Source organism: Macaca thibetana, chromosome 19 (assembly GCF_024542745.1).
Source record: "Macaca thibetana thibetana isolate TM-01 chromosome 19, ASM2454274v1, whole genome shotgun sequence".
In the NCBI taxonomy this organism is placed as follows: domain Eukaryota; kingdom Metazoa; phylum Chordata; class Mammalia; order Primates; family Cercopithecidae; genus Macaca; species Macaca thibetana.
In genome coordinates, this window is record NC_065596.1 from 40,094,712 (window position 1) to 40,109,924 (window position 15,213).

Here is a 15,213-nt window from a genome sequence, read left to right on the forward strand (position 1 = left end):
ACCTCTCAAAGCGCTGGGATTACGGGCATGAGACACAATGCCTGGCCTTGGCTTGCTCTTATGGGCCTCCAGGCCAATCAGGTGTGGCGGCAGCCTACACACCCCTACATACTTCCCAGATGGTAAAGGGTTGAGAGAAAGGTGACAGGGTTTGCAAATGGGAGCTACTTAGGGAGGCAAAATAGAAGCAAGAAAGGCAGGTCAGGCACGGTGTCTCACGGCTGTAGTCCCAGAATTTTGGGAGGCCCAGGCGGGAGGATTGCTTGAGCCCAGGAGTTCCAGGCTGCAGTGAACTATGATTGCACCATTGCACTCCAGCACGGGCAACGGAGGGAGACCCTGTTCATAAAATAAAAACGAAATAATTTTTTTTAAAAAAAAAAAGGACAGTGGTACTCCGGAGCACTTGCTGAGGGAGCCTCCAGGGCTGTTCAGGTAAGGGAGAATCAGGGTCCAGTCTCTTCATGGAGAGAGTGGGAAAGGGCAGACTCCACAGCCAATCAACGCTGGAGCCCGGCTGGAAATCAATGAAATCTCAGCCTAAGAGGCCTGAAGCCTACGGACCAATGAGACTCAAGGCCCTGCCTCTTCACAGCCAATCAGCTGCAGGTCAGAGACAGACGCGCGGGAGTGGCGCTGTCCTAGGTGCCTCCCATGCTGCCCAGCGTGCTCAGCTGGCCTGAGCGGGAGAGTGCGACCCGTGCTGCAGCCAATCAGCGTCCGCCTCAGGATCTGGGGGTGACCACGTGCGGGAGCCTTGCGTCCCTGGCCTCGCTCCACTCCCCACTTTTAACGGTCACTCGGCCTTGAGCCATCCTGAGTGTATGTGAGGCTGAAAGGGAAGGAGGAACAGGGTCTGGGCCGGTGAGTGCCATAGTTTTTCTTTACTTTCTTGGGCTTGGGCCTGGCCCAGGCAAAGCTGGGGTGTGGGAGTTTGACTGGCCCCGTTGATGATTGGGAAGTGCGGGTTGAGGGCTTTAGCCCTTAGGGCTTTCCTCTGCCTTTGAGAGGCTGGAAATGCAGCCTCCTGGCCACCTTTAGGCCTAGGTTTGGCAGAGGCCAAGCCAGCTTGCCCTCTGGGTTGGTCCACGGCCCCTGAGGCCAGCCTGAGTGCGAAGGGTGTTGTGGGGAAGTTGCAGGCCCTTAGCTTTGCACAGGGTCATTGACCATGAGGTATGGCCTCTGGACAATGAGAGGTTACGAGGGGTCTCTGGACTGAGCCTGAATCTGGTGACTGAAAGGAGAGGCCTGAGGACCTCCAAAGGTTATGTAGGGGCCGGGCACGGTGGCTCACGCCTGTAATCCCAGCACTTTGGGAGGCTGAGGCAGGTGGATCATTTGAGGTCAGGAGTTGGAGACCAGCCTGGCCAACATGGAGAAACTCTGTCTCTACGAGGTTTCCAAAAAAAATTACCTGGGCATGGGGGCACATGTCTGTAATTCCAGTTACTCAGAAAGCTGAGGCAGGAGCACAGCTTGAACCCGGGAGGTGAAGGTTGCAGTGAGCCGAGATTGTGCCATTGCACTCCAGCCTGGGCGACAGAATGAGACCCTGTCTCAAGAAAAAAAAAAAAAGAAAAGGAAAAAAAAAGTTACGTAGAAAGTCACTGGCCAAGAGATGAAACTAGTGTTCACTTGAAGGTCTTCTGGGGTCTTTGGAGCCAGCCTGGGCTGGGAGTGAATGTTCTGGACTCCAGGTTGAGATGTTCTTGGGAGATTTCCCAGTATGGGGTCCAGGTTGGATGATGTGGCCAAGAGGTTAGGCCAGTAATCCTCTGGAGATTCTAGGGAGAAGGGTTCTGAATCTCAGCCAAGCTGTTTGCCCTGGATGAAGTATTATTACCCTGTGGTGGCTCTGTACAGAACTGGGATTGGGTGGCCGGGCATGGTGGCTCACACCTGTAATCCCAGCACTTTGGGAGGCTGAGGTGGGCGGATCACCAGGTCAGGAGCTCGAGACCAGCCTGACCAAGATGGTGAAACCCTGTCTCTACTGAAAATACAAAAATTAGCCGGGCGTGTGGCAGGCACCTGTAATCCCAGCTACTCAGGAGTCTGAGGCAGGAGAATCACTTGAACCCGGGAGGCAGAGGTTGCAGTGAGCCGAGATCATGCCATTGCACTCCTGCCAGGGCAACAGAGCAACACTCTGTCTAAAAAAAAAAAAAAAAAAAAAAAAAAAAAAGCCGGGTGTGGTGGCTCAAGCCTGTAATCCCAGCACTTTGGGAGGCCGAGACGGGTGGATCACGAGGTCAGGAGATCGAGACCATCCTGGATAACACGGTGAAACCCCGTCTCTACTAAAAACTACAAAAAACTAGCCGGGCGAGGTGGCGGGCGCCTGTAGTCCCAGGTACTTGGGAGGCTGAGGCAGGAGAATGGCGTGAGCCCGGGAGGCGGAGCGTGCAGTGAGCCGAGATTGCGCCACTGCACTCCAGCCTGGGCTGCAAGCGAGACTCTGTCTCAAAAAAAAAAAAAAAAATTAATTAAAAAAAAAAGAACTGGGATTGGGTCATGTCTGGAGCTTTTCAGTCTCCCTGTTCCACTCTTTCCCGTGCCTGTTCTGATCATTCCCGGAAGATGAAGATATCAGGCTGTAGGTGTGGGACAGGTGCATGGGGAGGATGACGTCATAGTGGAGCACAGGAAGAGGTGTGTGAGATACTCTACTCTTTAGGAAATCACCCAGGTTGGGGCAGAGCGTGGTGGCTCACGCCTGTAATCCTAGCACTTTGGGAGGCCAAAGCAGGTGGATCACCTGAGGTCAGGAGTTCAAGACCAGCTTGGCCAACATGGTGAAACCCCATCTCTACTAAAAATGCAAAAAATTAGCCAGGCATGGTGGATGCCTATAATCCCAGCTACTTGGGAGCCTGAGACAGGAGAATCACTTGAGCCCACAAGGCAGAGGTTGCAGTGAGCCGAGATCATGTCACTGCACTCCAGCCTGGGCAACAAGGGCAAAACTCTGTTTCAAAAATAAATAAGTAAATAACATAAAATAAAAGGAAACCACCCAGGCTGTCTTTATTGATGATCTTTTTATACTCATGGCACAGGGTGTTGATACCTAGTTTCATTCAGCTCTTCAGTGGTATTTATGCTTTCGGAGTACCTTCAGTACACCCAGAGTTCTTTAACCAGGGGTGAGGGTGCAAGGACTGGTTTATGAGTGGACTTCAAGGAAGTCTAACCCCCAAACCAGTTAATATTGGGGCAGCTCAATTGGCCATTCCCTCTATGGTGCAGTGGCGGTTGGGGGTGCTGGCACGTGAAGTGTACAGTTAAACCCAGCTCAGGAGACAGCCGCCAAGCATGGTGGCACATGCCTGTAATCCCAGCTACTGAGGAGGCTGAGATGGGGGAATGACTTGAGCCCAGGATTTCTTTTTTTTTTTTTTTTTTTTTTTTTTTTTTTGAGACGGAGTCTTGCTCTGTAGCCCAGGCTGGAGTGCAGTGGCCGGATCTCAGCTCACTGCAAGCTCCGCCTCCCGGGTTCAAGCCATTCTCCTGCCTCAGCCTCCCGAGTAGCTGGGACTACAGGCGCCCGCCACCTCGCCCGGCTAGTTTTTTGTATTTCTTAGTAGAGACGGGGTTTCACCGTGTTATCCAGGATGGTCTCGATCTCCTGACCTCGTGATCCACCCGTCTCGGCCTCCCAAAGTGCTGGGATTACAGGCTTGAGCCACCGCGCCCGGCCAGAGCCCAGGATTTCGAGACTGCAGTGAGCCATGATTGCACCACTGCACTCCAGGCTGGGTGACAGACCAAGACTGTCTAAAAAAAAAAAAAAAAAAAAAGAACAATTAATGGTATGCATGTATATTATGAGGAGGGGAGGGCAAAGAATAAGCAAGAGGATAGTTAACCTGTCCAGCCATGAGGCTCAGAGTAATCTGTCAATGTCTTGTCATGCATTCGTATGCCAAGTGGTATGAGTGTCTACTATTTTCTTTTCCTTTTTGGTTTTTTTGTTTGTTTGTTTGTTTTTTTGAGACGGAGTCTTGCTCTGTTACCAGGCTGGAGTGCAGTGGAATAATCTCGGCTCACCGCAACCTCCACCTCCCAGGTTTAAGCAATTCTCCTGCCTCAGCCTTCCAAGTAGCTGGAATTACAGGCACGTGCCACCACGCCCAGCTAATTTTTGTATTTTTAGTAGAGACGTCGTTTCACCGTGTTGGCCAGGATGGTCTCGATCTCCTAACCTTGTGATCCGCCCACCTAGGCCTCTCAAAGTGCTGGGATTACAGGCGTGAGCCACCGCTCCCAGCCTGTGTCTACCATTTTCTAATGTCAGCAGTTGGTCCCAGGCTGGGTGGCTCACGCCTGTAATCCCTGCACTCTGGGAGGCCAAGGCAGGTGGATCACTTGAGGTCAGAAGTTTGAGACCAGCCTGGCCAACATGGTAAAACCTCATCTCTACTAAAAATACAAAAATTAGCCGGGCGTCATGGTGCGTGCCTGTAATCCCAGCTACTCGGGAGGCTGAGGCAGGAGAATCGCTTGAACCTGGGAGGCAGGGGTTGCACTGAGCCAAGATCGTGCCACTGCACTCCAGCCTGGGCGACAGAAGGAGACTCTGTCTTAAAAAAAGAGGAGTTGGGGCCGGGCGCGGTGGCTCAAGCCTGTAATCCCAGCACTTTGGGAGGCCGAGACGGGCGGATCACGAGGTCAGGAGATCGAGATCATCCTGGCTAACATGGTGAAACCCCGTCTCTACTAAAAAATACAAAAAAAAAAACTAGCCGGGTGAAGTGGCAGGTGCCTGTAGTCCCAGCTACTCGGGAGGCTGAGGCAGGAGAATGGCGTGAACCCGAGAGGAGGAGCTTGCAGTGAGCTGAGATCCGGCCACTGCACTCCAGCCTGGGTGACAGAAGGAGACTCTGTCTTAAAAGAAGAGTTGGTCCCATGGCTGACACTCTCAACCTGATGGTGACTCCCTAAGAGATTTAGAACCATTGGAATAAAGCGGGCTCCTATATTATTTATGGGGCCCGGGCGAGATGACAGAGACTCCCTCTTTTCTTCCCACGCCTGGTGTTGGCCCATACTTCAAGGTGTCTCACATTCTAGCCTGCACATCCCAGCTCAGTCTACAAATCCCTTACACAAAATCAGGGTCTAGCATGTGCGTACATCAGTCAGAGTCCATTCTCATGAATACAGGCTGGGGTTGAGTCCTGTGTAGGGGGCCTCAGAGTCATTTGGTCCAGGAAATCCCGGGTGCTGAGTTCTGAGAGCACGGTCCAGAAGTGAGGTAGGAGCTCACAGTTCCCAGTAGGCACTTTCTAGATGCCTTTTGACTCAGCCTATGCGAAGGGATACAGCCAGAGGAGGTCCAAGTGGGACCCTTTGCCCAGGTTTAAGTCAACACTAGTATTCTGTACTGGTCTTGAAACAGCCCCTGTGAGGAAACTGAGGGTCTTGGAAGAGTTAGCTCTATATGAGCGCTGAAGAGAAGGGCCATTCACTGTGAATGGATGTAGTGAAACCTGTTTTCTGACTTCTAGTCTAGTTCTTTTCCCAGTTAATCTACAAAGGGTGTGCTATGAAGGGGTCTCTATGACCTAGATTCAGCTCACCTGGGTATGACTATATCTGCTTCTTGGGACATATAGAGCACAAATTTAAGGGAAAAAGGGAACTAATTCACTCCTTGTGGTGTCTCTTTTCTGGAAGTCTTGGATGTCCTTAATTAGAAAGAAAGACTGAACTTTTTTTTTTTTTTTTTTTTTTTTGAGACGGAGTCTCGCTCTGTCACCCAGGCTGGAGTGCAGTGGCCGGATCTCAGCTCACTGCAAGCTCCGCCTCCTGGGTTTACACCATTCTCCTGCCTCAGCCTCCTGAGTAGCTGGGACTACAGGTGCCCGCCACCTCGCCCGGCTGGTTTTTTGTATTTTTTAGTAGAGACAGGGTTTCAACGGGTTAGCCAGGATGGTCTCGATCTCCTGACCTCGTGATCCGCCCGTCTCGGCCTCCCAAAGTGCTGGGATTACAGGCTTGAGCCACGGCGCCCGGCCTTTTTTTTATTTTTTTGAGGCAGAGTTTCATTCTTGTTGCTCAGGCTGGAGTGCAATGGCGCGATCTCGGCTCACTGCAACCTCCGCCTCCCAGGTTGAAGCGATTCTCCTGCCTCAGCCTCCCGAGTAGCTGGGATTACAGGCATGTGCCGCCAAGCCCAGCTAATTTTTTGTATTTTTAGTAGAGACAGGGTTTCTCCATGTTGGTCAGGCTGGTCTTGAACTCCCAACTTCAGGTGACCTGCCTGCCTCGGCCTCCCAGAGTGTTGGGATTATAGGCGTGAGCCACTGCGCCCAGTGAAAGAGTGAACATACTTAAACTTCATGTAAGATTTGGATAATCATTCTTAATCTATATAAAATGCTGTGGGGAATTTAACCACCTTCATTTGTGGAAAGAGATGGGTTCATGGGAAAGTGGCGAGTTCACATAATTTTTCTAAATTGAATGTTATTCAACTTGGCTTGGGAAGAGGGCTTGATATTTAAAATAAGTGAGATAGAAGGAAAACTTTTTCACAAAACAAATGATCATCCCTCTCATTGGTCTATTCTGATGGTTTGATTTTAATTATAATATTTAAGGAGAATTGGTATTTGTGTTGCTGTGCTGACCTTGTTACATCAAGCTGGGTTGTGCCTGAAGTTCATGACACAAGGATTTCTGGGAAGCTCCGACTTTGTAGCCAGGGTGTGCCCCGAGCCCCTTGCACATTTTCCCCTTAGTGTCCCATTGGTCAAGCCTATCAGTAAGAATAAGAAATATCAGATTTCAGGCCAGGCGTGGTGCCTCACACCTGTAATCCCAGCATTTTGGGACGCCAAGGCGGGCAGTTCATGAGATCAGGAGTTCGAGACCAGCCTGGCCAGCACGGTGAAACCCATCTCTATTAAAAATACAAAAAATTAGCCTGGTGTGGTGATGTACGCCTGTGATCCCAGCTACTCGGAAGGCTGAGGCAGGAGAACCACTTGAACCCAGGAGGTGGAGGTTGCAGTGAGCCGAGATTGTGCCACTGCACTCCAGCCCAGGCAATAGAGCAAGACTCTGTCTCAAAAAAAAAAAAAAAAAGATTTCAAATTTTATTTGGTAATACGAGTATCAGGCCAGGCATGTAGGCTTATGCCTGTAATCCCAGCACTTTGGGAGGCTGAGGTGGGTGGATCACCTGACATCAGGAATTTGAGACCAGCCTGGCCAACATGGTGAAACACCATCTCTAATAAAAATACAAAAAATTAGTCAGTCATGGTGGTAGGCGCCTGTAATCCCAGCTACTTGGGAGGCTGAGGCAGGAGAATTGCTTGAACCCGGGAGGCAGAGGTTGCAGTAAGCCGAGATTGCACCACTGCACTCCAGCCTGGGCAACAAGAGTGAAACTCTGTCTCAAAAAAAAAAAAAAAAAAAAAAAAAGTAATGTAAGTATTAAAAACGACTGAGAGGCAGATATCATATCTCCTTTTCTTACATACTCCCTTTCCAACCATGCCCTACCTAATCTCTCTACTTACTCTACCCTCTGGCAGGACACAGGCTTGCGTCCGTATAACCTGTAGTTTCCTTGCTCTTCCCAGAGAGACAACTGCAGATGATTACTACCGAGTCAGCCAGGAAGAGGAAGAGGGGCAAGGCTTTTGAGTCTAGGGAGGGGGAGTCCTTTTAAGAACAGCAACAGACCAGGCACGGTGGCTCACGCCTGTAATCCCAGCAGTGGACCACCTGAGGTTAGGAGTTCGAGACCAGCCTGGCCAACATGGTGAAACCCCATCTCCAGTAAAAATACAAAAATTAGCTGGGTGTGATGGTGCGTGCCTGTAACCCCAGCTACTTGGGAGGCGGAGGCACAAGAATTGCTTGAACCCAGAGGCAGAAGATGCAGCGAGCCGAGATGGCGCCACTGCACTCCAGCTTGGGTGACAGAACAAGACTCTGTTTCAAAACAAAAACAAAACAGCACCAGCAGCGTCCCTACTCTTCCAAGTCAAAGTGCCGTCTGCTTCTGCTTCTGCCATCTGTGCTCAGTGGGGGATGGCTTGGGTTGCACTGTCAAGGCTAGAGAAGGGCTCAGGGTGTCATCAGCATAAGGGTTGCAGTGCAGAGGGCCCTGGAGATAACTCTAGGAGGCGATCTCTAAGGGGATATCCTTAGATGGGGTTCCCCATTCTTGGGGGCTTTTGTTCACTGAAAGGGGAGTTCCCTTGCCCCTCCTCCCTTTTAGGTTCCCCGAAAGCCCACCGATGCTCCCTGTCAACTACATTTGGCTTACACAGAATGCTGCCCTTTGAGCAGTCTCCAACTCTCTCGATCATCAATGAGCAAACCAGCGGGGGAGCTGAGTCACAGGCACATGATGTGGGGCTGGAAAGCGAAGGGGCCATACTTAGATAGGCGACCACGTAATCGTCCAGACCCCTGTACCTTTCCTCTGTCCCTGGGGCTAGTCCTTCAGGGCTCTCCGCACTCCTTCCTTGTCTTGAGGGACTCTGTATTTCTGTGTTGGAGGAAGGGTGTTTCCCTCTGCATACACACATATCAGAGGGATTGATGCTTTATGTGTCTTTTATATGGGTGTCTAATGCGTCCCTGGGTGTGGTGGTGTGAGGAATTAGAAAGCACAGAAATGGAAAATACTTAACGTTCAGAGTAGCAGATGAACACAGCTCTCACATTTGCATTTTCCCTTTCGTTCTGACTCATCTTCCCCTCTCCCCACTCTGTTGCCCCTCCACCAGCCTCACCCATTGACACACCCTGTCTGATCTAGGAAGGGTTAACATGTGCCCGCACCCATGTGGAGGGAAGGTGTGGTGGGTCTGGAGAGAGAGAGTGGGAGGCTAGTCAGAACATTTGGGGGTCCTGGAGCCAAAGAGAGAAATGGGAGCTTAGAGACACAATATTTGGGTCTGGGAGGGGACGAGGACTCTTAGATCCTTCTCCCTTAAGAGAAGCCTATGGGATGCCGGGTGCAATCCCAGCACTTTGAGAGGCTGAGGTGGGTGGATCACCTGACATCAGGAATTTGAGACCAGCCCGGCTAACATGGCGGAAACCCTGTCTCTACTAAAAATACAAAAATTAGCTGGGCGTGGTGGCGGGCCCCTGTAATCCCAGCTACTCGGGAGGCTGAGGCAGGAGAATTGCTTGAACCTGGGAGGCAGAGGTTGCAGTGAGCTGAGATTGCGCCACTGCACTCCAGTCTGGGAGACAGAGCCAGGCTCTGTCTCAAAAAAAAAAGAAAAGAGAAGCCTATGGGGAAGCAGACCGTGCCTTGTCACCAGAGCAGCTTACCAGTACCTGACTACCTGACTTGTTTATCTCCCAATAATTTACTGTGTGTATATGATACACCAGGCACATATCATAAATGCTTTATTAGCTGGGCGCGGTGGCTCATGCCTATAATCTCAGCACTTTGGGAGGCCAAGGCCGGAGGATCATTTGAGCCAAGAGTTCAAGACCAGCCTGGATAACATAGTGAGACCCCCGTCTCTACCAAAAATTAAAAATTAGCTAGGCTCGAACCTGTAGTCCCAGCTCTTAGGAAGCTGAGGTGGGAGGATCACATGAGCCCAGGAAGCTAAGGCTGCAGTGAGCCGTGATCGTACCACTGGGCAACAGAGCAAGACCCCGTCTCAAAATAAATATGTCATCAATATTTATTGGATAAATGAAAATTTTGCTATAGGATCAGGGATAATAGAATAATAAGAAACAGAAAAAGAAACTTGAGCCTTTCAGACTTCATCCCTTCCTCAGATTGAAGAGTTCTAAAGTGTGAAAAGAGGGGAAACCTCCGGGGACCTTGACCCCTTGGGCAGGAAGTGAAAGAAACCCAAGTCCTGATTTCAGAGAAATGTCATTTGTCATCAGCCCAAGAAAAGGAGGTTTTTCTCTTCGAAGACCACCACAGGTCCTTCCTGGGGTTGCCCCTTTCAGAGCTTGATGGGAGGATCTGAGTCACTCACACATCCAGCCCCCAGGTCATTCCCAGCCAGCAAATGAGGTTTCCCAGTACCAAGTCAGGGAGAGGGAGGAAGCTGGCTTCTGGCTCCTCCAGTCTATTCTTGGGATCCAAATGTTTCAGTCCTTTTTACTTCCGCAGCTGTAAGCTCTGCCGTCATCTCTAAGAAACGACCATACCACTGAATGCTACTGTGTACTTACAAACCACGCTCATATTCGTCACGTCATTTCATCTTCACCCCCACCTCCAAATGAGGTAAGCAGATATTATCCCTATTTCATGAATGAGGTTACTGAGGCCCAGAGAAGTGACTTGCCCAAGATGACTCAACTAGTAAATGGCAGAGATGAAACTCAGAGGCAGGGTTGATTATTCCAAGGTCCTTGCTGTCACAGATACACTGCTTTGACTCTAGGAGTTCACACACAAAGTGAGGAGACAGGAGGCTAGGGGCAGAACGTGTGTGTTCTGGAGGTAGAGGGGTGGTCTCTCCTGCAGGCAGAAGGCAGAGGCAGGGTTAGAAAACCACACCCTCTCGGGGGGACCGTGGAAGACTGATACTTGGGACATCCAATGGAGGCCTGTGAGGTCAGGGGCGGGGCTAGCTCCAGGGGGGGCCCCAGGAGCCCCAACAGTAGTTCAGAGCATGCGGTGTCCTGGAAGAAGCTACAAGCGGTGAGTGATGGCCTCTCCCCAGCTGAGGCCTTCTTCCCATCACAACTCTTTCTGTCCCCTCCCTGCCAACCTGGAGCCCTCTCCCTGAGGTGTCCAAGTGTGGCCCTCCCCACCCCAAGGGCCCTTGCTCACAGGGAGCCTGCACCTAGGACTCTGCCTGCTGGGTGCTAAGACACTGAGGTTCTGGTTCTTTTCGTATCTGGGTTCCCAGCTCTCTTTTTAAAAGCCAGTGTGGTGGTTCTGATGTGTGAGAAACTCCTGCCTGGTTGGGTGCTTTCTATTCTTCACTTTTTGCCTTATGAAAAACAAATTAAACCATCTCCTTACCCGAATCTTGAGAGGAAACAGCCTCCCTGTCTCCAGTCCCCATGTCCCTTCCTCCCATCTCCTCAGGGGTCCATTCTCCAAAACCTCTCTCTATCAATGGGTCAGGAGCCTCCACTCCTGTGGCTTCTGCACCTGCTCTCCTCATTCTCTGGATGGGACTGTCTGGTTCCTTCCCTGAGGACATGTTCTAGAAGCTTCAGCTTCACGGTGATGACTGCCGGATGCCTTAGCGTCTGCGTTCCTGCAGCCAGGATCCCTATCATGCTGCCCTCTCTGCCTTTCAGGCACAACGGGCTTTTGGGGGAGGACCCACCAGCTTTCTAAGCTCTCCCGTGAAGTTGTGTCATGTTCCATCCCTTAGTGCCGGGGTTGACTGGGTTTTGTGGTGATCCTCGTCTGTACTGAAGAAAGCCTGGCTTGTGCAGAGGTGTTTCCCTGCACAGGGGCTTGGAGAAGCAGAAGTGGCAGTATCTGTTATCTTTTACGTCAGAGGCTGCTAACTGGAAGACTTCCCACATGCCTGTCTTAAAACCCACTACTAGCTATTTCTGTTAACTGACTGGCCCTTGCTCTTTAAGTCCTGAATTTGGTCTGATTTCCATTCTCTCGCCACCATGCCTACCTGCTATGATTCTGGATAAGCTCCAATCCTCTCTTGGGTTACTTTATTTGCTCACTCAGGACAGAGGGCTCTGATCTAGGACCAGCAACTCACACTCTCTCCCCTCACATCCACAGGCTTGAAATGAGATGAGATGTTCCTCCCTCCCCTTTCAACCATGGACCTCACACTGTGGCCTTTCTCTTAGAGCCTCTGAGATTGGTACCCAAGCAAGGCACAATGTCCCTGCTCCCCATAAGACTGCCCAGCCCCTATGGCTCTGATCGGCTGGTACAGCTAGCAGCCAGGCTCCGGCCAGCACTATGTGATACTCTGATCACCGTAGGGAGCCAGCAGTTCCCCGCCCACAGCCTGGTGCTAGCAGGTGTCAGCCAGCAGCTGGGCCGCAGGGGCCAGTGGGCTCTGGGAGAAGGCATCAGCCCTTCTACCTTTGCCCAGCTCCTGCACTTTGTGTATGGGGAGAGTGTAGAGCTGCAGCCTGGGGAGCTAAGGCCCCTTGAGGAGGCGGCCAGGGCCTTGGGAGTGCAGTCCCTGGAAGAGGCATGCTGGAGGGCTCGAGCGGACAGGGCTAAAGAGCCAGATCCAGCCCTGAAGAAACATCAGGAGGAGCCAGAGAAACCCTCAAGGAATCCTGAGAGAGAACTGGGGGACCCTGGAGAGAAGCAGAAACCAGAGCAGGTTTCTAGAACTGGTGGGAGAGAACAGGAGATGTTGCACAAGCACTCGGCACCAAGAGGCAGCCCCGAGATGGCAGGAGCAACACAGGAGGCTCAGCGGGAACAGACCAGGTCAAAGGAGAAACGCCTCCAAGCCCCTGTTGGCCAAAGGGGAGCAGATGGGAAGAATGGAGTGCTCATGTGGTTGAGGGAGAATCCGGGGGGCTCTGAGGAAAGTCTGCACGAGCTCCCTGGCTCCCTTCCCCCAGCAGGCTCCCTGCAAACCAGCGTCACCCCCGGGCCCTTGTGGGCTGAGGCCCCTTGGTTGGTGGGGGGCCAGCCTGCCCTGTGGAGCATCCTGCTGATGCCGCCTGGATATGGTATTCCCTTCTACCATAGCACTCCCACCACTGGAGCCTGGCAGGAGGTCTGGCGGGACCAGAGGTGAGTGGAGGGGCCTAGTTCCCGGCCTCCAGGCTGGGAGGGTGTGGCCCAGGAGGGGCAACCCTGCTGGGTGGAAAGGCACCGCATCTCTACTGCACAGTTCCTGAGCTGGGGATGAGACAAGAAGCTGCCGCCACAGGGCATGCCGAAGCCCAGCCCCGGGGAGAGGACTTGGGACGCCCCCTCTTCAGGAAGAGGGCAGGCTCTCAGGTTTAGTCAAGGCTGTAACTCTTCCCCACCCTATCCCAGGATCCCACTGTCCCTTAATGCCCCCAAAGGGCTCTGGAGTCAGAACCAGTTGGCCTCCTCCAGCCCCACCCCAGGTAAGCCCCTCGATGCCCTGCATACACCTGTAACACGGTGCCTTCTCTGGGGTGGGGCTCCAGGAGTCCAGCCTGAGCAGGGCCCCTACCTCCCACTGTTCTCTCCAGGTTCCCTCCCCAAGGGCCCCGCACAGCTCAGCCCTGGGGAGATGGAAGAGTCTCATCAGGGGCACACAGGTGAGTCGGGCCGGGGCACTCGTGCCTCAGCCCCACTGTAGCCCTTGATTTCCTGCCTGAATGGTACAGTGAGTTGACGCTGGGATTCCTGGCCCTGCCCTCCTTTGCCTTCTCTGTCCCCACAGGTGCACTTGCAACCTGTGCGGGTCATGAGGACAAGGCAGGCTGCCCACCTCGCCCGCACCCTCCCCCGGCCCCTCCTGCTCGGTCTCGGCCCTATGCGTGCTCTGTCTGTGGAAAGAGGTTTTCACTCAAGCATCAAATGGAGACGCACTACCGAGTCCACACAGGTATGGGCGCCCCGCCCTGTGTGAACTGTCAGCTTTCTTCCCAACTCCGCTCCTGAGTCTCCACCTGCGTCTCCACCTGCGTGTCCGGTTCCCGCGCAATCCCCTCACCCCGTGGCCCGATCCACCCCTAACTTGGCCAGCTTTCGCCCGCTTCCTTCCTTCACCCGCCTCCCCTTCCGACCGCTCTAGGAGAGAAGCCCTTCTCCTGTAGCCTTTGTCCTCAGCGCTCCCGGGACTTCTCGGCCATGACCAAGCATCTGCGGACTCACGGGGCCGCTCCGTACCGCTGCCCCCTGTGCGGGGCCGGCTGTCCCAGCGTGGCCTCCATGCAGGCGCACATGCGCGGTCACTCGCCCAGCCAACTCCCGCCAGGATGGACCATCCGCTCCACCTTCCTCTACTCCTCCTCGAGGCCGTCTCGGCCCTCGACCTCTCCCTGTTGTCCTTCTTCCTCCACCACCTGACGGGGTGTCGGTAGCGTCTTAGTCAAGAGTCCAATTAAAGAACGAAAAGCGGGCCGGCTCGGCTTCTGACCTGGCACCGCTGCTACGGCGGCCTAGCAAATTCCGCCCCAGAAAGGGCACCGAGTGCCCTCTCCTGGACGATCGCGGGTCGCAGAAGCCCAGGCCAGCGAGCCCTACAGGGTGAGGACACTGAAGTGTGCAGAAGCGAAGGTTAACAGTAGTGGGGGGGGGATTGTCGATCTCATCACCATAATAAAGAGTTTCCTGTGCTCTCCCTTCAGGACTAGAAAGCCAAGTTTAGTCTGTGCACACCCTCGCCCACGCCCCTTGTCCTGTAGCGGCCCCTGGTGGTCCTGCGTCCGCCGTCCAGCGGGGTGGACACTTCCTCCACCCCCGAGGCTCCCAGTCCTCCCCAGGAGGCAGCCGGCCGCGAGGGCTCGGTGTCCGGGCACACCTCGCGGCATGCCGGTCCTAGGCTGGTGGGGGCTGTGCGACCGCAAGTCACTCGCCCCTTCCACTGCAATCCACGGCGCGCGGAGTCTGATCTGGGAGCGCTCGGCCCGAGCGAGAGAGGAACGTGAGCTCCGACCCTGCTTTCGGCCACCCGCCTCCTCTCCGGGAGCACACAGACCCCGAGACCGCGGCCTCTCCGGCGTCTTCCCTCCAGGCCGTGCCGAACCGCCGCCGGATCGCGCCCGGAACGGAGACTGACTATGCCTTCCACCGCTCCTTCTCCAGCCCACGCCTCCTGCAACCGCGAACTGCATTTCCCAGGGCCTCGGGGTCCCGGGGCCCGAGCCCGCGGCACCCTGGGAGTGGTAGTCCACGCGGGCCGCCGGCCTCGCCAAGAACAATGGGAGGAGCCTGGGGCTAGGACCACACCTCCCGGAGACCCGGCAACCCGCTTTCCGGGTCCTGGCCGGGAACCCAGCAGTCCCAGCCCTCGCGCCTTGGCTGCCGGCGGAAGAAGCGAGGCGTCCAGACTACATTTCCCGGAGGCCCCCGCGGCTCGCCCCTCTGCGGCCGCAGCGCGGGGTCTGTGCTCCCCAGGCGCGGTCCGAGGGCGCCGGCCGGCCGCGGACTCCCTCTCCCGTGGTGCCCTGCGCGTGGCCGGCCCGGCCCCCGGCCTCCGGCGGCCCCGCGGCGGCGCTGGTTGTTGTCGTGCGCCGGTGCCGCCCCGCCCCGCCCCCGCTTTCTCCCCTCCCCCCGGCCCTGCGCACGGGCCGCCCCTCCCCCCGCCTCCCCGGCCC

The 15,213-nt window shown here is 54.2% G+C and overlaps 2 protein-coding genes across 6 annotated transcripts in view; one reads left to right on the plus strand and one right to left on the minus strand.

The window, feature by feature from the left end:
- Positions 1–15,213, minus strand: part of ATP4A (ATPase H+/K+ transporting subunit alpha) — a 186,682-nt gene that overhangs the window by 144,017 nt on the left and 27,452 nt on the right. The gene's annotated exons all lie outside the window — the stretch shown is intronic.
- On the plus strand, positions 758–14,240 carry ZBTB32 (zinc finger and BTB domain containing 32). 5 transcript variants are annotated; one of them, XM_050768765.1, is made up of 7 exons: positions 758–864; positions 10,124–10,660; positions 11,726–12,709; positions 12,959–13,032; positions 13,141–13,209; positions 13,335–13,499; positions 13,689–14,240. In XM_050768765.1, the coding sequence occupies exons 3-7, from the start codon at positions 11,829–11,831 to the stop codon at positions 13,961–13,963; spliced, it is 1,464 nt and encodes a 487-aa protein (XP_050624722.1). In that variant the 5' UTR covers positions 758–864; positions 10,124–10,660; positions 11,726–11,828; the 3' UTR covers positions 13,964–14,240. The 5 variants fall into 5 exon arrangements, with proteins under 5 accessions (XP_050624722.1, XP_050624725.1, XP_050624721.1 ...); XM_050768768.1 differs by having other exon boundaries at positions 10,124–10,240; positions 12,665–12,709; XM_050768764.1 differs by having other exon boundaries at positions 10,124–10,240; positions 12,959–13,209.